Consider the following 19,861-nt stretch of genomic DNA (forward strand, 5'->3'; position numbering starts at 1 on the left):
GATTAAAGGTGTGTGCACAGGTATCTTCTTGACTTGAACCCAGGCAGTGCTTGGGGCCTTCAAATCACATGGATTTTTGGTGGTATTCTGGCTCTCCCAGGGCCTGGGCCCATTTCCACTTTGATCCAGAGCTTAAGAAGAAGCCACAATCCTAGCAACAGTGCTACCTATGTAACTTGCCACTGTACCTGGGCCGTTTCTCCTTAGAAAGCCCACACATGCCACCCCAGAAACATCTGTCCTTTTTCTGCTTAGATGGAAGCAACCCCACACATCCAGAACATGCAGGATTCTGCCAAGTTCATGTCCAGTCTCAGCTGAGCTTCAGGTTTGGTCACTCACCTGCCTAGCAAAGACTGCTTCTGGGGATAGAATTAGCATTAGCACAGGACACACTGCGTACAGAAGCCCACACCACTCCCTTCAAGACTTCAGAGCCCTAGATGACAACCTCTCCCATTTCCTACAGAGAGGTTCCTAGCCTGTACCCCAGATGTTCCACCCACTTTCAGGTTATAAGGTTGGGACTGAGCAAGAGACCCAGGCTCATCTTCCCAGAAGCCTGGCTTTATCTCCATGTTGACCCCAGTCCCATAAGGGGTAGCTCCTGAAAGTGAGGACCTACCTGGCTATCAAGCCTTACGCTAGTTCTGTGTCTCAGCTTCTCAGCATGTGGATGGGCAAAAACAATGAGTCTCTGGCACCAGGACATTTCCTTTAGCACCTCTCTGGTTTTTGTCTCTCTGTTCTTCCCAGGTCAGCCATGTATTAATCTTCAAATAGAGTCTATATAGTCTAGGCTGGTCTTGAATTCATGGTCCTCCTACCTTCGCCTTCTCATTCTGGGATTATAGGCATTTGTCATTGTGCAGGATTGCTTTTTGTTTTGTTTTATTATATGTGTATGAGCATCTATCTGTGTGTATCTGTACCATTTGCATGCAGTGCCTATGAAAGCCAGAAGAGGGCAGCAGATCTGGAACTGGAGTTAAAGATGGTTGTGAACTGCAATGTGGGTGCCAAAAATTGAACGTGGGTCCTCTGGAAGAGTAACCATTTCTCTAGCCCCCTGAAAACAATTCTTTTGTGGATACATATTAGTTCTGCTGTTATTTATATTGTTTGTGATGGGCATAGTTGTGTGGTGTTTGGCGCATCTGTAGCCTCATACACATATCATTTCTCCAGATTGTTCTCGATGTAGGCTGTGGCTCTGGGATCCTGTCATTTTTTGCTGCTCAAGCAGGAGCCAGGAAAATTTACGCAGTGGAGGCCAGCACCATGGCTCAGCATGCTGAGGTCAGTGTCCTACTGGGGCCAAAGCCCTTCCCTTCTCATGTCCTTCATCTCTATACCCACTGAGAGCCCCTAGGGGACTTGGGGACATCACTGCTGTTCTTTGCCTCTAGAACCAAGTGATTACAGGCAGGAGAGGGAGGCCACTGGTCTCTGGTGGCAAAGCCACAATGACTAACCAGGCATCCACAAGGATGTGCTCTCATGCCTCAGGCAAAGTGGCAAAGACACGGCCCCTGTATTGGGAATTCTCAGTTCCATACATCCTGTGCAGGTGACAACAGGATTTCATTTTGCCATATCCTTGGTGCCCTCCCACACATACTTTTTTCATGGAAAACTTAATTTTCAAGTTTAGAATTGAAAAACTGAAGAGGGGTAGATTACTGTGCTCATATCCCTGACTTCCTACTTTTCAGGCCCTTTACTAGACAAAGAGAGTCCCCTAGGTCCTTCCAGACTGTTCTGTGGATACATTCATGAGCTTGGCTCCCTCTCCTACAGCCTATGTCTCATATTAACAGGAGCACTGCCAGCTTGCTCCTGGATGTTCCCTAGTTGCAGATCTGGGACTATGAGCCTCAGTCAGCGCCTTCATGAGCTGAGAGGTGAGGAGGGCCTATGCCAAGCAAGCACAGGGAGCCTTCTCTCACCTCCTACAGGTCCTGGTGAAGAGTAACAACCTGACAGACCGCATCGTGGTCATCCCTGGCAAGGTAGAGGAGGTCTCATTGCCTGAACAAGTGGACATTATCATCTCAGAGCCCATGGGCTACATGCTCTTCAATGAACGCATGCTCGAGAGCTACCTCCATGCCAAAAAGTACCTGAAGCCCAGTGGTAAGTGTCCCATGCTCAGAAGCACTGAGGTTGTTGCTGAACCTTTCAACCAGAGTAGTTGACCCCCTGGGAAAGTCCCACTGCTACCAGCAGCCTATAGGTGTGGCTACTTGTCCTGTTGACCTTAACCCTACCTGCTGGCTAGGGCTTCTGTATCCTCAGTCCCCAACCTCACCCCACCAGGCATTGACAAGCCCCTGAAGGGACCACAGAAAGTATCTGGTGTCTCTTGTGTATATTTGCCACAGAGCCACCCCTAACAGGACAGAGGCGTGAGTCTGGGATGGGCTGGAACTCCATCACTGGTGGTCTCCCAAGGGTTGTTCATTTCCAAACTGGAAATCTTACCCAAGGCAATGTGGCCAGCCTACTCCCCTAAGAGCTAAGAAGTGGGCAGGTGAGAAGGTGTACACGCCTAAGGATGCAGGTGTTATATATGTGTAATGATATATGAAACTATATACAGGTGTGTGGATGAGGATGTACATATGTATCTGTGTGTGTGTGCATGGGTTTATGGGTGTGTGTTCTTATGTGAAGGTGTATGGATGGTGAGGGTCTGTGAGTAGTGTAGATATGTTTGTGCATATTTGAGGGTGTGGGATGTGTGATGGTTTATAGGTGTTTAAGAATGTATGCTTACATGTTAGAGTCTGGTGGAGGTAGGTGTGTGTATGAAGATGTGAAATCTTAAGGGTAAATGGGCAGGTAGGTGTGCCCTGAAGGTATGGTGTATGTGAAGGTATATGGGTGGGTGTACACCTACCTGTGTGTAGATGTACGTACATGTATTAAGGGCATGTTGATATGTCATTTCTGTCCATACTGCTGATTGAGTGCCTGCACCAAGTGGCATGTTGGCAACTGCCAGTCTGGGATCTGTACTCTGCTGTACACAGTAGTGCAGCCCATTTCTCTGATGAGTTCTGGGGATGTGTCTGTGTCTGAATAGTTCTTTAAAGGCACACGTGTGTATGTGTTTGTGGGAGCTCAAGGACCTGGATCTAGCAGTAGCCTCAGCTAGAGATGAGCAACCATGCAAGTGCTGTTGGCAGCTTTGGTGAATGTATGGCTTCCATGACTCTTCTGCCTAAGAGCCAACACTGGCTCAGTTCCTGTAGGGAAGAGGTGGCCGTACTTCTCCATGTGTGTAAGCGTGGGTGTTCCTTTCCTCCCCTCTGGCTGTATTGGTGGCTAAGCCTATGAGGTGGAAGTGACTTGGCCCTTGTGTGAGACCATGCAGGAGTCAGGCCTGTGAGGTGGTTTTCATCCCCTCAGAAACCCTTTGAGGATTAAAGGCAGCCTGTAGGAGCCAGAAATGGGTTCCTTATATGATGCCCCACCTGCCTCTGTCATCTATCCCATTGGCCATAGTTGAGCATTCTAACCTAGTGTGAATTGGGAAGGAGGGAGGCCCACATCTGCAGGCCATGTGTTTATTCTGTGCAGGATCAGCCTTCACACATCCGCTTCTCCCTGCTCCCAACCTAGCCCCATTTTGCTTATTCATGAGTCTCAGAGGAGGATCCTCTACTTCTGTTTCAATCACATGCCCAAGCCTGGTATTTGGGTAGTCCTGGCTGAGCGATGCAGGTTAATCCCCAAAGAGCCTAGGTTTTTCTTTCACTCTGTCTGGAGCAGTCCAGGCACACTGGACACCAAGAGGCTCTATGCTAGCACTGGGACCTGGGGATAGGCCCACTCCCTTTTTGTTTTGTTTTGTTTGTTTGTTTGTTTGTTTTGGTCTTTTCAAGGCAGGGTTTCTCTGTAGCTTTGGTTCCTGTCCTGGAACTAGCTCTTGTAGACCAGACTAACCTCAAACTCACAGAGATCCGCCTGCCTCTGCCTCCTGAGTGCTGGGATTAAAGGCGCGCAGCTGCCCACTCCTTTCTTGGGGTAGACGAAGATCAGTGAGATGAAAGCAAATGGACTGACGGACATGGGTGCTGGTGGGAGACGAACTGATCCAAGTGCCTTGCTGTTACATAGGGAAAGTTTGAACTCATCTATGGATGATGGTTGAAAATAAAAATAACCAAAGAAAAAAGCCTCTGAGTCAGGCAGTGGTGGTGCATGCCTTTAATCCCAGCACTTGGAAGACAGAGACAGGCGGTTCTCTGAATTTAAGACCAGCCTGATTTAAAAAAAAAAAAAAAAAGGGCTGGAGAGATGGCTCAGCGGTTAAGAACATCGCCTGCTCTTCCAAAGGTCCTGAGTTCAATTCCCAGCAACCACATGGTGGCTCACAACCATTTGTAATGAGGTCTGGTGCCCTCTTCTGGCCTTCAGGCATACACACAGAAAGAATATTGTATACATAATAAATAAATAAATATTTAAAAAAAAAAAGACCAGCCTGGTCTACAGAGCTAGTTCCAGGGCAGCTAGGGCTACCTAGAAAAATCCTGTCTCGAAGAAAAAAAGAAAGAAAAAGGCCTTCTATCAAAATTAGGCTGGATATGGTGGCATACTCTTAAGATCCTGGCATCTGGGAGCCTGAGGCAACAAGACCCCATCTCAAGAAGACAAACAAGTTAGGGTGATAATGTATACCTGTAATTGTGACACTTAAGTGAAGGCTGAGTCAGCAGTTAAGGCCTGGCTGGGCTAGAGGAGAGCTTATCTTCCCACCTCATCCCTCTCCCACCCTCCAACCAAAGCAAAAAAAAAAAAAAAAAAGATTTATGTCTGAGAGTTAAACTGAGGGTCACCAAGTTCCATCCCCAGAGGTCATGGATAAAAGGTGCTGCACACTGGGGCATGGAGGGAGGGAGGAAGGAATGGAAGGATGGATGGGTGGGTGGGTGGATGGATGGATGGATGGATGGAAAGGAAGTCCATGATTGGGGATCTCAGAGTCCTCTGGAAGCTCTACCCAGCCTTGCAAGATGTGCTGCCCTGACAACAGCACTCCTCCCTGCCCCTCCCCCCCACTCCCAGGAAACATGTTCCCCACCATTGGTGACGTCCACCTCGCACCCTTCACCGATGAACAGCTCTACATGGAGCAGTTCACCAAAGCCAACTTCTGGTGAGTGCGCCCTGGGTGTCCCAGCCAGGCCATGGGGCCTGCCTGCTCGGGGATGGACCCAATCTTCAGGTGGGCCCTTGCCTCTCCTGTCTTTTCTCTTCCCCCTTGGAAGGATCTGAAGGACATGGGCTAGATGAGGGCCAGCTAGGAAAGAAAGCAGGTAACTCCTCCTGCCTCTCTTGCTGCTTGTGACCTCAAGGGTGGGATTGGGAATTTCCACAGGTACCAGCCATCCTTCCACGGAGTAGACCTGTCAGCCCTCCGAGGTGCCGCGGTGGATGAGTATTTCCGGCAACCTGTCGTGGTGAGTAGTGTGTAGAGGGCACTGCTGGACTGATGGATGGGGTTAGAGCTTCACCAAGCTCTGGGATCTAGAAACTCTGCTTCTCTCATCCCTCCCTCACTCTGCAAAGCATGTGCAACCAACCAGCAGGATGGCTCTGTAGCAAACTTGACTGAATAATACATAAAGCCATGGTTCAGTAATTAAGAATCTAAATAAGCATGGTCATCTATGCCTGTAACCCCTGCATGTAGATAGGGATCAGAAGATCCAAGCTGGCCTGGGATCTTTCATAAAAACAAGGTAAAAGTAACAGAGATGGAGATATGGCAATTACAAGCACCTACTGCTTTTGCAGAGGACCCACATGGCAGGTCACAACCATCTATAATGGGGCACCAGACACAAACTTAGGTCCAGATAAACATCTACACATGTAAAATAACTAAATAATTTTTTTAACATGGGTAGGTATTTTGCCTTCATTTATGTCTGTGCTACATGTGTGCAGTGCCCACAGAGGCCAGGAGAGGGTGTTGGGTCCTCTGGGACTAGATCCAGAGGTTGTGAGTTGCCTTGTGGGTGCTGGGAATTGAACCCAAGTCATCGGAGAGCAGCCAGTGCTCTTAACCTCTGAGCTATCTCTCTAGACCATAAATTAGTTTTGTTTTATTTTTAAAGAAAAGAGGAAAAACAGTGTTAGTGGCTCTTGCGGGGGACCATGTTCCAGGGGATCAGATCTCTCTTTTGGCCTCCACTGGCACTGCATACACATCATGTACTTAGATACAGAGAAAACACACAGAAAATAAAATTTAGTAAATTGGGGACTGGAGAGATGACTTAGCACCTAAGAGCACTTGTAACTTTCTTCTCTCTCTTCTCTCTCTGTGTTTCTTTCTTTTTGGTTTAGATTTTGGAAACAGGGTTTCTCTGTGTTGCTTTGGAGCCTGTCCTGGAACTCAAACTCACAGAGATCCAAGTGCCTCTGCCTCTGGAGTGCTGGGATTAAAGACATGTACCACCACCCTGCAAGCAATTGTAACTCTTGCAGAGGATCCAGGTTCAGTTCCCAGCACCTACATGGTGGCTCACATCAACTCCAATTCTAGGCAATCCAATGCCAGGTGCATTTACATAGTCATATACATAAATATATCTAATAAAAATAAAACTTCAAAAAGAAATTAAATGAGTAAATCTCTAAAGAAATTTATTAAATGATTAAATTTACACTGGCTGACCTGGAACCCAGAACTATGCCTGGATCAAGAAAAAGTCTTAAGCAACGCAGTAGTGGCACAAGCCTTTAATCTCAATACTCGGAAGGCAGATGGATCTCTGTGAATTTGAGAGCAGCCAGGACTACACAGAGAAAACCTGTCTCAAAAAACTCCATAAAGGGGGCTGGAAAGATGGCTCAGTGGTTAAGAGTATTGCTTGCTCTTCCAAAGGTCCTGAGTTCAATTCCCAGCAACCACATGGTGGCTCACAACCATCTGTAATAAGGTCTGGTGCCCTCTTCTGGCCTGCAGGCATACATGCAGACAGAATATTGTATACATAATAAATAAATAAATATTAAAAAAAAAAACCTCCATAAAAAGGGGTGAAAGATCTCTGTGAGTTCGAAACCAGCCTGGTCTACAAGAGCTAGTTCCAGGACAGGCTCCAAAACCACAGAGAAACCCTGTCTCGAAAAACCAAAAAAAAAAGGGGGGGGGGTGAAAAAAAGAAAAGTCTTAACACTCAAACATGTGCTTGTAGGTGCACATTTTTAAAACTTTTCCTCAAAATATAGCACAATTGGTATATTACTGTGTATCTATTTCTCTGTCATCAAACAGCATGCACTGGGTACTATCAGACCTTGGACAATTGCAACTTGATTCAAGTCTAGTGTGCAGTCCTCAGCTAACGCTTTGTGTATGCTTAGAAGAAAATATCAGCAGGGTATGGTGGTGCTGGCATTTAATCCCAGATCTTAGAAGGCAGGAGGATCTCTCAATTTGATTAGCCTGGTCTATTAGTGAATTCCAAGGCAGCCAGGACTATATAGTACCAGGCTTGTACGGCAAGTGCCTTCACCTGCTAAACCAGCTGGGTGAACCTTTTTGTTTTTTTGAAACAGGGTCTCACTATGTGACCCTGTCTGGCTTGGAATTCACTATAAAGACAAAGCTTGGGGAGCTGGAGAGATGGCTCAGAGGTTAAGAGCATTGCCTGCCCTTCCAAAGGTCCTGAGTTCAATTTCCAGCAACCACGTGGTGGCTCACAACCATCTGTAATGAGGTCTGGTGCCCTCTTCTGGCCTGCAGACATAAACACAGACAGAATATTGTATACATAATAAATAAATAGATAAATAAATATTAAAAAAAAAAAAAGACAAAGCCTGTCTCAAACTCAGAAACCCACATGTGTCTGCCTCCAGAGTGCTGCAGTTAAAGGCATGAATCACCAGGCCAGGCTCCTGTTCTTTTCTACCAAGTGCATAAGTGCCATTACTTGTTGAGTAGGTGGGAATATGGTTGTTGCTCACTGTCGTATTGTTGCCATCCTAAGGATTAGCTCAGTGCAGAGTGCTTGCTCACATGCATGAGGCCCAGGGCTCAATCTGCCCTGAGACAGGGTTTTTCTGTATAACAGCCCTGGCTGTCCTGGAGCTCACTCTGTAGACCAAGCAGGTCTCGAAATCACATAGATCTGCCTGCCTCTGCCTCCTAAATTCTGGGATTAAAGGTGTGCACCACCACCATCCAGCATTGGAACTCATTATATAGACCAGGCTGGCTTTGAACTTGCAGAGATCTCCCTGCTTCTATAATATAACATTTTGAGGGGTGTAGTCTAATTGCTGTCCCTAGTTTTGTGCCTAGCAAATCTGAGAAGGGCAAAATGATGTAGCCAGATAGTAGAGGTAAGTACCATGGCCAAGCCTGGAGAATAAGGGAAGGCATTGAGGCTTTCCCCTTCTTCCATGGCATTTGCAGCACAAGCTGGGTCACACCTGTCATCTTGCAGGACACATTTGACATCCGGATCCTGATGGCCAAATCTGTCAAGTACACAGTGAACTTCTTAGAAGCCAAAGAAGGCGATTTGCACAGGTACCCATCATCTTTTAGACACCCACGGCCGCTGTACCCCTACCCCTGCACTCCTCATAGTCATGTACCTGTCACCCCCTGGGCACTCACGGCCAGCTGCTGTCCCCCCAGCTACCCCTCCTACTCTCCTCACAGTCAGGTTGGGCTTCTACAGCAAGCCCATGCCCTTTGCCTTGCAGGATAGAAATCCCATTCAAATTCCACATGCTGCATTCAGGGCTGGTCCATGGCTTGGCGTTCTGGTTCGATGTTGCTTTTATTGGTTCCATGTAAGTATGGCACTGCTGGGGCTCCCTGCAGCTATGGCCTCCAGGCCTGGCTGTGTCATAACTCCTCAGGTGGCTCTTCCTATCCGAAACCCAGGAAGAACTAAGAACTATAGGGGAGGGTTGTGGTTGTGATTTCCTCAGCAGCTACCCTGAGTGCCTGACCCTTATGTGTGTTTGTCTCAGTGCATGGGTGTCAGAGTGAGTAGGCACCCCATGGCCATGGATTGATTGTCCACATGTTTGTCTGTGCCTGCCTGGAATTGAGCCAGTTTTAGCCCTGAGATCCCAGGGGACCATTCAGGGAAAGCCTCTGGGGTAATATTAAGGTATGTGGGGTAGTGGCACAAGTGATGGTGCCAACTTAGTGAAGTACACCCATCTCTTCTTGACAGAATGACGGTGTGGCTGTCCACAGCCCCAACAGAACCCCTGACCCACTGGTACCAGGTCCGGTGCCTCTTCCAGTCACCGTTGTTTGCCAAGGCTGGAGACACGCTTTCAGGGACATGTCTGCTTATTGCCAACAAAAGGTGCACCCTGCCACCCATCCCAGGGCTGATAAAGCAGTGGCACAGGGGCCCACCAGCCCAGCTGTCTCACAGCCACCCTCTCTATCCTCCCCAGACAGAGCTATGACATCAGTATTGTGGCCCAGGTCGACCAGACAGGCTCCAAATCCAGTAATCTGCTGGACCTGAAGAACCCCTTTTTCAGGTAGCAGGGTTCTAGTTGGGGGAGGGTTTCAGGAGCCCCACAGCCCTGCCCACAGTGAATCTCTGCCATAGGTACACGGGCACAACCCCATCACCCCCACCTGGCTCACACTACACATCTCCCTCCGAGAATATGTGGAACACAGGAAGCACCTACAATCTTAGCAGCGGGGTGGCTGTGGCCGGTGAGTCTGAATGCAATTTCCAAACATAGCTGGAGGCCCATGGTGGCAGCCTTGACCCCAGGTCCCCAAAGCTTGCCTTGCCTTACCCTGCCCCTAATACTCCACTTTCTGGTCAGGAATGCCTACTGCCTATGACCTGAGCAGTGTTATTGCCGGCGGCTCTAGTGTCGGTCACAACAACCTGATTCCCTTAGGTGAGTGTCCCCTAAGATCTATGCCATGGCAGGGGAGGACTGGGATGTGCCAGTGGCCAGTTCAATAGCCAGTGCTTGGTCTTCTGCCACCACTGTCGCTGTCATGGTCACCTCTTCCTCTTCCTGGGTACTCTAGCCCTGTGTGCCTCTCCATCTTGATCTGTCACCACTCCATCTGCCCTTCCCACACCAACCATAAGAGTGGAGTGGGCCAGGCAGGCTGGGGGCGGTGACGTCTCCCTCCCTCCTTCTTTCCTCCCTGTCGCTGCACAGCCAACACAGGGATTGTCAATCACACCCACTCCCGGATGGGCTCCATAATGAGCACGGGCATTGTCCAAGGTAACAGGGTAGCGGGGCCGTGGGCGGGGGGCCTCCCGCCTGGCCTGCGCACACGCTCAAGCTACCAGTGGGGGCCAGGCAGGCTTAGGGGTCATGCTGGCTCCTCAGTGCCCATGACCTGCCCCACAGGCTCCTCAGGTGCCCAAGGAGGCAGCGGTGGCTCCAGTGCCCACTATGCAGTCAACAACCAGTTCACCATGGGTGGCCCCGCCATCTCCATGGCCTCACCCATGTCCATCCCAACCAACACCATGCACTACGGGAGCTAGGTGCCTCCAGCTGCAACACCACTGCGCACTGACAGCACCAGGAAACCAAATGAAGTCCACGCCCAGTGCAGCCGGTGGCTGTCCCCCTTGTTCTGGAGAAGCGTGAACACCCGGTCACAGCCCTCTTTGCAATGGGAACTTGGACACTTTTGTACACGATGTCGCCGCTGCCCTCAAGTATCCCCAGCCCACCCTTTGGCCCTGAGCGCGTGTCGCTGCCATGTTTTACATGAGATCCTGTTGGGGCAGCCCTCATCCTGTTCTGCCCTCTCCAACCTGACCTGGCTTTGACATCTACTGGAAGAGGCAAGCTCCCTTCACCCAATCCCACACAAACAGCTGCGCCTGACCAGGCAGGAGGAAGCCAGCAGCTGCCACTACAAGACCTGGCAGAACCCATCCCCCAACCCATCCTTGCACCTGCCCCTCACCTGGGGTAGCAGCACAGCCAGCTGGACCTCTTCTTCAACTACCAGGCCACATGGTCACCATGGACGTGACATGCTGCTTTTTTTAATTTTATTTTTTTACGAAAAGAACCAGTGTCAACCCACAGACCCTCTGAGAAACCCGGCTGGCCGGGCCCAGCCAGCAGCCCCTGTCCGTAAGCCCAGAGGTTCTAGGTGAGGGGTGGCCTGTCAAGCCTTCAGGGCAGGCATCACCCCCTCTCACCAAAGGGTTCACCTCACACTTGAATGTACAAAAACACCCAGCTGTCCAAAGGCCTCTAGCCCCTGCTTCCTGCTACTGTCCTGTCCTGAGCCCTGAAGGTCCCCCTTTACCAAAAGCTGGAACAGGCAGCCCAAAGGGAAAGTCACCCAGGGCCACTGGGGCAGACAAAAACCTCAAGGATCTGTCACAGAAGGAAGGAGGGCATACTCTCCATGATAGCTAACATGGGCCTGTGTGTTGCACTCCACATTCATGCTCTACTTCCTCCTCTCAAGACAGCATCCCTGAAAAGGGGCCTAGAAGGGACCTCTCCCTCCAGACAGAAAAAGAAGAAAAGAAACAAGTAAGGAAGGGCAGTTTCTCCCCTGCTCCCTTGCCCTAGAGTCTCCACCCACCTCAGTGGCCAGAGCCCAGGCTGGGCCTATGCCTACCATAGGTACTCCTGGAAATGGCTGGATCTGCCCTGTGTCATCCCTGACCTGTCAGGGAAACAGGGCCCACAGGCAGGCTGGAAAACCGGGCTCTTCCGTCCATCAGTAATACTCCTTGCTCGGCTGCCCCTCCCCACCTTTATATAAATTCTCTGGATCACCTTTGCATAGAAAATAAAAGTGTTCGCTTTGTAAGAAAAGCCTGCAAAGTAGCAGGGTGGTCTCCAGGGTCCAAGAATCCTCCAGTCTTCACAGGGAAGATAGGTAGCAGCCCCTTGGGTTTGCCCTGGAAAAGAAGAGACTTTTAGGAGTGGCCCCAGGGGCAAGAAGGTGAACCCTTAGCCACAACAGAAACTGGTCCCTCACCTGCAGGCTTGGCCTTCCTAGAAGGTTGTCATGGACCGGGCTGAGGTGGACAGCAGGACACTGGGAGATAAAGGTGTGGCTTGCGGTCCTGGTACAACATGTTCCAGAGGCAGTGGCTGGAAGAAGTACAGCTGCAGAGAGATCTCAGGGTGAACGTGTAGTTGGGTGGCAGCAAGCCCCACTCCACAGCCCTGCTGAGGACCACCTGGACCTACCTTACAACCTAGCGCCAAGAGAGCGTGAAGCAGCACTACAACAGACAGCAGTGCTGTAGCCACCAGCCTTGTATCCTCTCGGACAACAGGCCACAGTGTGAACACCAGCCCAGCAGATGACAGGGCCAGAGCCAGTGCTCCAAAGAGCCACTGCAGCCACTCCACTGGGATAAGCCATAGGACCTAGTGTGACAAGTATAGCTGGTGACCATACAGGGTGTGCCATGCAGATCCCACCAGTTCCCAGGGCCAAGCCACACTCACCACTGTGGGGATGAAGACAAAGAGTGAGTAGCCATAGACACAAACAGTCTCCAGGAAGGTGTACAACCCCATGTGCTCCCTTGTGCCCTGGCGCCACCGGAGGAAGCCCCACAGTGCCAGTGGCACTAGCCACGCATAGCAGTAGATGGTAACACCTGCTACAGTCACTAGGAATGCAAAGTGGACCGTCATTGCATGCCCTGGGGCTCTGGCAGCCAGGAGCTGAGCCCAACCACCTGCTTACCCTTGTGGAACTGGGGGCTGTAGTGGATGGAGGGGTCCTGCCTCTGTGCAAGCACCAAAGTGAGATTGCCAGTAACTGCCAGGACAAAAGCCAAGGTAGCACAGATCCAGAAGGGTCCTGCAAAGGGGACATGGAGTCCCAGGTCCATCAGTCCTAGGAAAGGTAGCTGGCTATGTCCTGTTTCAAGTGTGGTAAAACCCCAGACCCCATTTGACTCTCCAGATCACTGGGGATAGGACCTGCCTCAGGGCCCATCCTATCTTTCTGGAAAGTGCCTCAAGCACTTGACTTTTTCTCTTCTCTGACAAAGTTCTTTACAGGTAGAAAAGGCTCGGTGCTTTTGCACTGAAGGCAGGATCTTATCCAGATTTGAAGCTTTATGAATGCCATCTTTAGCTGTCCACTCCCAAGTTGCTCCAGTGCCCCAAACTTCACACTTACATTTGAACTTCACATGGGTGTCCTGAGCCCCTTGACCTGCTCCTCATACCTGCCCAGCTTTTCCTATCTACCCATGGCAACTTGCTCTTGGTGGACTGAGTAGAAAGCCACCCTGGCCTTTCCCACTTCTCTTCACTGTGGGGCATTCTCTAGAACCAACCACTCTGAGCTCACAGCCTCTGCTGTGATGTCTGTACCCTGCCTGTTCTTGCTGCCTTCTACCCTTAATTTCAGCAGTGTGAGAGGAGACCTTAAAAATGCTTCACCAAGATCTCTTCTCACCACAATATGGGACCAGTGTACTCACTCCCTACCTCCCCGGCTGCAGCTCAGTTGTGTTTTCACCATGGGGGTCTAGAAACTTTGCAGGTCCTCTCTAAGCCTCTCTCCACCAATGCCAACAAAACTCATTTGCCTACCCTACTCAGAGGCCTTCCTAACTTGCTATACCAGGCAGCGATGCCTCATCCTCTGAGCTCTACCTACCACCTTCTGCTTCCTGTCTTGGTGTCTCCCTCAACTAAACACAAATTTTCATTCTTCATGACTGACAGTCCTGCTCTGGGCCTGGCACAGCCCCACGTTTGCCGAGTGAATATTCCATTGAGTTAAACATACAGCCTCATTTACCATATAGGTCAGGCCGATTTCTAAGATGGTGCCACACAAAGTTGTGGCCCGGGTGGGGCAGCAGCGAGCCTTTGATCCGGTCCAAGACCTGGAGAGCAAAACCAGGGTCCAGAATGAGAATCCTAGCGTTCTGAAAGGCAGTACCCCTGCAGACTTCTACTGTCTTGCCAGTACATCCTGAGCAAGCTCAGCTGTCCCCTCCAGGCTATTCATGGAATGTCTCTATGGCTTGAGGTCTTAGCCTCTAGTTTCTGCTGAAATGTCACCACACTCTAAGGGTGGGCTTTTAGGTCTGCCACCTTTCGCTCTACTTTTTAAATTTTTTTAAAATATTTATTTACTTACTATGCATACAATATTCTGTCTGTGTGTATGCCTGCAGGCCAGAAGAGGGCACCAGACCCCATTACAGATGGTTGTGAGCCACCATGTGGTTGCTGGGAATTGAACTCAGGACCTTTGGAAGAGCAGGCAATGCTCTTAACCTCTGAGCCATCTCTCCAGCCCACTTTTAATTTTTTAAGTTTCATTTTATGTGCATTGATGTTTTGCCATGGGTGTGGGGGTCCCCTGGAACTGGAGTTACAGTTGTGAACCATCAAGTGGGTGCTGGAAATTTAACTCAGGTCCTCTGGAAGAGCAGTCAGTGGTCTTAAACTGCTGAGCAATCTCCTCGGCCCCTCTCTCAACATACTACAGTAACTTATTGCTCTCCTCCCAGCCACAGTAAGGACAGTCCATTAAGTTCTGGGTGTTTTCCCTCCTCCATCTCCAGAATGTGCCCTCTCAGTAGACCTGGGTTATTATCAGAGGCTGGCCTGTGTTCCACGTTCATATCTGCTCATTCTACTCATTCATCTCCAGAAGTCTTTCATGCATGACTCCCCATTGCCTTGGGCCAAGACCCAAACTTCAGCTCATTAACAGGGCTTGCATCCAGGCCTCGTGGCGCCTGCTGTGGCCCTAGCTACCCAGGAGCCTGAGACAAGAGAAGCACTCTAAGCCTAGTTGTTCAAGGCCTAACTGGGAAACATACCAAGACACTGGTTTTAAGAGACACACCCACCCACCCCCATCTACTCTGTACCCCACTTTTGCCTTCCAGCCACACCCCACACATATTCCATCCAAATTCAATGCTCCAAATATAGTGGCTAAACCCAAGCAACTCCCAAGTTCTTGCCACCAATATCCCAGGCTTCACCTGGGAAGTGTCCACATCAAAGAAGCTCTGATAGTAGTCAAACGTCCAGAATCTCGGCTGTGGCTTTTCTTCCTGTAGAAGCTACAAGACACAGACTTTCAGGACCTGCCTGCTCAGCCATGGTAAAGACAGACAGGGCATGGGATTCCTAAGAGACTCACCGATGTCCTGTCACCCTCTTCCTCCATCTCTTCGGCCCCATAGGCAATACCTGATTCCATAACCACAGCCACGTGCTCTCGTGAGGTCAGTGCATCACTTTGGCTAGTGGTAGCTGCATTTGGGGTCTCTGCCAGAAGATTTGTGGCTTCCTCGAACTCTGCAGACAGAGAATTTGGGCACCCGTGTTTGGAGTCTGAAAATTCCTTTGGTCCATTCTAACCAACCTGGGCTGGGGTTGCCTCACTACCGTCCCCTAAGGACTGAGTTTCGTTTTGACGCATAGGGAAGGCTGTTCCGTCACATTTGGGGTTCAATTTAGTTCCTGGGCAGACTTGAAGGGTCGGATGTACTTCTGAGTTCACAGTGGGAGCAGGGATTGAGTCCGGGACGAACCTCAGGTTCATCCTGGGGTTCTAGCCTACGACAGGAGTAGGAGCTCAGGTCACTTCCGGGCCCCACTCACCATGGAAGGCCAGTTCGTCAGTCGCTGCCATGATTCTTTAGAGGCGTCACCGCATCGCGCTCTGTAGACAGAACTGCATCAGTCCCACATCTCTCCTCAGAACTGCTGCTTCTGCCTGGAGTCTAACACGGAGACCAGCTGCACGCCAGGGCTCTGCAGGCACACTCCCGCCCTCCTCACCTAAATCCACCTAAGCTGGCGTGGCCCGTGCTCCGTGCGCGTGCGTGCGGCCAGCCTATCCGTCAGAGTCCACCCTTCTCCACGCAACGGCAACATCCGGCGCTAGTCCGTCTCCTAGAGGTTTCCAGTGAGAAACTACTTCCGGTATTTTACGCTTGCGCAGGAGGCAATTTCCAGCCCTTTACATTCCGGTGTTGTGCATTTCCACTTGGCCAACTGACTGCAGGAAAAGGATGGCGACAGCCGCTATGAGGAGATTCTGGTCCAGTGGGCGCAGTGAAGCGAGTGGTTCCGCGACGGTGGCGGCAAAGCCAGGGATGTGGGCGCGACTGGGTGAGTAGTGGCAGAAGGCGGCAGGGTGGGTGGCCCGAGTGACTGAATCACTGTCACTGCAGAGCTTCTTTCCCTCAGGCACTTGGGCCCGCGGGCTGCTGCGAGATTACGCCGAGGCGTGCGGAGACGCGGCGGCCGCTGCCCGTGCCCGACCAGGCCGCGCGGCCGTGTATGTGGGGCTGCTGGGCGGCGCCGCGGCCTGCTGTGCCCTGGCACCCAGTGAGACGGCCTTCGAGGAGGCCTTGCTCGATGCGTCGGGGTCTCTCTTGCTGCTGGCGCCCACCACGCGCAATCGCCACTCGGAAGCGTTTTTGCAACGCCTGCTGTGGCTGAGAGGCCGCGGGCGCCTGCGCCACGTGAACCTGGGGCTCTGCTCGCTGGTGTACGAGGCGCCGTTCGATGCCCAGGCCAGCCTCTACCAGGCCCGCTGCCGCTACCTGCAGCCACGCTGGATCGACTTCCCCGGCCGGGTCCTCGACGTGGGCTTCGTGGGCCGTTGGTGGGTCCTGGAGAACCGCATGCGTGATTGCGACATCAACGACGACGAGTTTCTCCACCTGCCTGCACACCTCCGCATCGTCGGGCCCCACCAGCTGCACTCTGAGGCCAACGAGAGGCTGTTCGAGGAGAAGTTCAAGCCGGTCGTGCTCACCGATGACCAGGTGGACCAGGCGCTGTGGGAAGAGCAGGTGTTGCAGAAGGAGAGAAAGGATAGACTGGCGCTGAGCAAGGTCGCTTCACTGGTGAAATCTGAGGTTTCCAGATGAAGCCCAAGGAGCCCCCGCATCTCCAGGCTCAGGCAAACTGTTGGCCATGGATGATACAGTGGATGAGATGGAGATGTACCGCACTCACTGTGGTTTTGAGGGACTGCTTCCCCAGTAGCAGAAGCTGATTGAAAGCCTTCCTGGCCTTGGAGATGGAGCACTTGACTGTTCTGTTTAACCACCAGGGCTATGAGTAGAGAGCCTGTTTTGTGTAGCCTGTTGTACCTAGGAATTGTCCTTGAGTGCTTGAGCGCTAGCTTGGCTTAGTCTGGCTTCTGTTCTCAGCACTGCAAAACAAAACAAAAATTAACTTTTAGCCGGGCGGTGGTGGCGCACGCCTGTAATCCCAGCACTCGGGAGGCAGAGGCAGGCGGATCTCTGTGAGTTCGAGGCCAGCCTGGTCTACAAAGGGAGTCCCAGGACAGGCTCCAAAGCTACAGAGAAACCCTGTCTCGAAAAACAAAAAACAAAAAACAAAAAAAAAAAAAATGAACTTTTGCTTTGGGGTTATTGTTTATTTGATTGGTTTTTGAGGCTAGGATTCCCATACGGCCTAGACTGCCCCTGAATCCTGCCTGAGCTCCAGTCCACCACAGTGTACATACGTAGCCCATGCGTAAATCCTGTTCATGGGGCTACAAAGACATCCTGATTGCCAGTGAGTCCCAAGATGCTAAGATCGCTCACATATTCACATTCTTTTTCGAGTGTTCATAAGAACTTTTAAGGAAGATCTGGCTCTGTTGCCCAGGCTAGTCTAGAGTTAGTGGACCTTCCAGGAGCTGGATAGCTCATTATTCAAGAGTACTGACTGCTCTTCCCTAACGGAGGGGAGAGCCTCGATTCACATCTCCCTGTCCTCATAGGGTTTCACAAACATCTATAACTCCAGTTCAGGGAATCCGACCTTTCCCTTCTGGATTCCTTGGGCACTAGGCAGGTATGTGTTGTACAGACGTGTGTGCAGACAAAACACACACATTTAAAAAACGAACCTCCTAAACAGCCTTCCAAGGTTGAGACTACAATCGTGTACCACAGTGGCCAACCTCAGATGATTCTTTTTCAGTTGGAGCTGAGATGTGCTTGTTTGGGTTTTTGTTTGTTGTGGGTTTTGGTTTGGTTTGAGACAGGGTCTGGAACTGGCAATGAAGAACAGTCTGACCTTCAACTCACAGATAACTGCCTCTGAAATTTGAATTTTGTTTTATTTTTTTGTTTGTTTGTTTGATTTGTCTCTGAGACATGTTCCCACAGCCCAGACCAGCCTCACAATCAGTATGTAGCAAAGGATAACCGAATGATCCTCTTGACTACATGTCCCAAATGGAGGGTGAAGTGTTTCTGTTGTATCATTTTTTTTTTTTTTTTTTTTTTTTTTTTTTTTTTTGGTTTTTCGAGACAGGGTTTCTCTGTGGTTTTGGAGCCTGTCCTGGAACTAGCTCTTGTAGACCAGGCTGGTCTCGAACTCACAGAGATCCGCCTGCCTCTGCCTCCCGAGTGCTGGGATTAAAGGCGTGCGCCACCACCGCCCGGCCCATCTGTTGTATCATTTTTTAATACATTTCATTTGTCTTGTGCTAGTAGACAAGCCCTGTACCCCTAGTCTTCTTGGGGTTTTTTGTTTTGATAATTTCTTTATGTAGTCCTTGAGGCCCTTCGACTTAGCCTCTTGCTCTCTTTTTTCCCCCCTCCAGTTTTTTCAAGGTAATGTTTTTCAGTAGCTTTGGAACCTGTCCTGGAACTAGCTGCTTTGGATTCTGTCCTGGAACTAGCTCTTGTAGACCACTCTGCCTCCCAAGGGCTGGGATTAAAGGTGTGCACCACACCACTGACGTAGCTTCTCTTAACTAGTAATGTTGTATATTGTCAGTATAAGAGGTAGGTATGGAGGGGAGCAGATTTTACTGTCTGTGTATGGCAGCAATTGGAAGCATGGCAGAAGGCTGGAGTGTATTCTCCTCCCACAGCCTACATGTAGTCATATGTCATCACACTGCAGTGACCCTGGAAACAGTTCTGTGGATAGGAACAAGTTAGGACACACAGGCTGAATCTGACAAGGTTCTAGTAATCCATCTCAAGCTAACATTAGGAAAGCAAGTCTGCCAATGTCCATTGCACTGTGACTAGTCAGTAGAAGCAGGGCCATCCTTGCTTTGCGTTTGTCTGTGGTGCCTGCACTTCACTACCCGCAGTCCTGGTGCTGTGTGTTTTGCCTCTTTCTTCTATTATCTGATGTACTGACATTGTGGTAGTTCTTTTGTTTGGTTGGGTTTTGTTTTTTTGAGGCAGGATTTCTCTTTGGAAACCTGGCTGTCCTGGCTTATGGTAGTTCTTAAATCCAGATCTGGCTAAATGAGGATGTTAATCCACATCTTAGGGACTGGCAAGGCTGCTCCGCAGAAGGCACATTCGGCTAAGCCCAAACACCTGAGTTCATGCCCTGGAACTCATTTGGTAAGATGAGAGAACTAACTCCTCCAAGTTTCCCTGTGACCTCCATGCCCACAAAATAAACTGTAATAAAGGTTTCTAAAAAGTTCACATTTTCAGGGCTGGAGAGATGGCTTGGAGGTTAAGAGCACTAGCTTCACTTCCAGACGTCCTGAGTTCAATTCCTAGCAACCAGATGGTGGTTCACAACCATCTATAGTGAAATCTGGTGCCCTCTCCTGGCCTGCAGGCACACATGCAGGCAGAACACAGTATACATAATAAACCTTATTTTAAAAAAATTCACATTTTCTCATTTTAGATGTTTTAATTAGCATATTTTAATGATCTGTAATAAGATTCATTAAAGCATTTTTTTTCTAAGGGTTTCTCTGTAGCTTTGGAGCCTGTCCTGGAACTAGCTCTTGTAGCCCAGGCTGGCCTTTTACTCCTCTGCCTCCTGAGTGCTAGGATTAAAGGCATGCGCCACAACTGCCTGGCTAAAGCATTTTCTTATGTGC

General features: G+C 50.2%; 3 protein-coding genes across 7 annotated transcripts in view; 2 read left to right on the forward strand and 1 right to left on the reverse strand.

Annotated features, from left to right (window-relative positions):
- The window catches only part of Carm1 (coactivator associated arginine methyltransferase 1), a 49,732-nt gene extending 37,897 nt beyond the window's left edge, over window positions 1–11,835 (forward strand). For 2 of the 4 annotated variants that reach the window (XM_041656705.1, XM_041656707.1), the window contains 12 exons: window positions 1,189–1,299; window positions 1,959–2,136; window positions 5,077–5,167; window positions 5,390–5,471; window positions 8,475–8,560; window positions 8,740–8,829; window positions 9,222–9,359; window positions 9,454–9,543; window positions 9,615–9,727; window positions 9,844–9,921; window positions 10,195–10,263; window positions 10,393–11,835. In XM_041656705.1, coding sequence (XP_041512639.1) covers window positions 1,189–1,299; window positions 1,959–2,136; window positions 5,077–5,167; window positions 5,390–5,471; window positions 8,475–8,560; window positions 8,740–8,829; window positions 9,222–9,359; window positions 9,454–9,543; window positions 9,615–9,727; window positions 9,844–9,921; window positions 10,195–10,263; window positions 10,393–10,532 — 1,266 coding nt within the window. In that variant the 3' untranslated portion in view covers window positions 10,533–11,835. Of the gene's footprint in view, window positions 1–1,188; window positions 1,300–1,958; window positions 2,137–5,076; window positions 5,168–5,389; window positions 5,472–8,474; window positions 8,561–8,739; window positions 8,830–9,221; window positions 9,360–9,453; window positions 9,544–9,614; window positions 9,728–9,843; window positions 9,922–10,194 lie in introns of all 4 variants that reach the window. The other 2 variants (XM_041656704.1, XM_041656706.1) reach the window with 2 other exon arrangements.
- Window positions 11,038–15,827, reverse strand: Yipf2 (Yip1 domain family member 2). Of its 2 annotated transcripts, XM_041656708.1 has the most exons (9): window positions 15,625–15,824; window positions 15,161–15,318; window positions 15,000–15,080; window positions 13,796–13,883; window positions 12,725–12,841; window positions 12,481–12,647; window positions 12,217–12,399; window positions 12,002–12,132; window positions 11,038–11,921 (listed from the first exon to the last, which is right to left on the reverse strand). In XM_041656708.1, exons 1-8 carry the CDS (start codon window positions 15,653–15,655, stop codon window positions 12,019–12,021), a joined length of 939 nt encoding a protein of 312 aa, XP_041512642.1. In that variant the 5' UTR covers window positions 15,656–15,824; the 3' UTR covers window positions 11,038–11,921; window positions 12,002–12,018. The 2 variants fall into 2 exon arrangements, with proteins under 2 accessions (XP_041512642.1, XP_041512643.1); XM_041656709.1 differs by lacking the exon at window positions 12,725–12,841 and having other exon boundaries at window positions 15,625–15,827.
- Window positions 15,828–15,880: 53 nt separating this feature from the next.
- Window positions 15,881–17,160, forward strand: Timm29 (translocase of inner mitochondrial membrane 29). Its single transcript, XM_041656710.1, has 2 exons — window positions 15,881–16,137; window positions 16,216–17,160. Exons 1-2 carry the CDS (start codon window positions 16,038–16,040, stop codon window positions 16,902–16,904), a joined length of 789 nt encoding a protein of 262 aa, XP_041512644.1. The 5' UTR covers window positions 15,881–16,037; the 3' UTR covers window positions 16,905–17,160.
- Window positions 17,161–19,861: the final 2,701 nt, after the last annotated feature.

This window comes from Microtus oregoni, unplaced genomic scaffold, assembly GCF_018167655.1.
Source record: "Microtus oregoni isolate MIOR12 unplaced genomic scaffold, Mior012 000008F_ref0000371, whole genome shotgun sequence".
In the NCBI taxonomy this organism is placed as follows: domain Eukaryota; kingdom Metazoa; phylum Chordata; class Mammalia; order Rodentia; family Cricetidae; genus Microtus; species Microtus oregoni.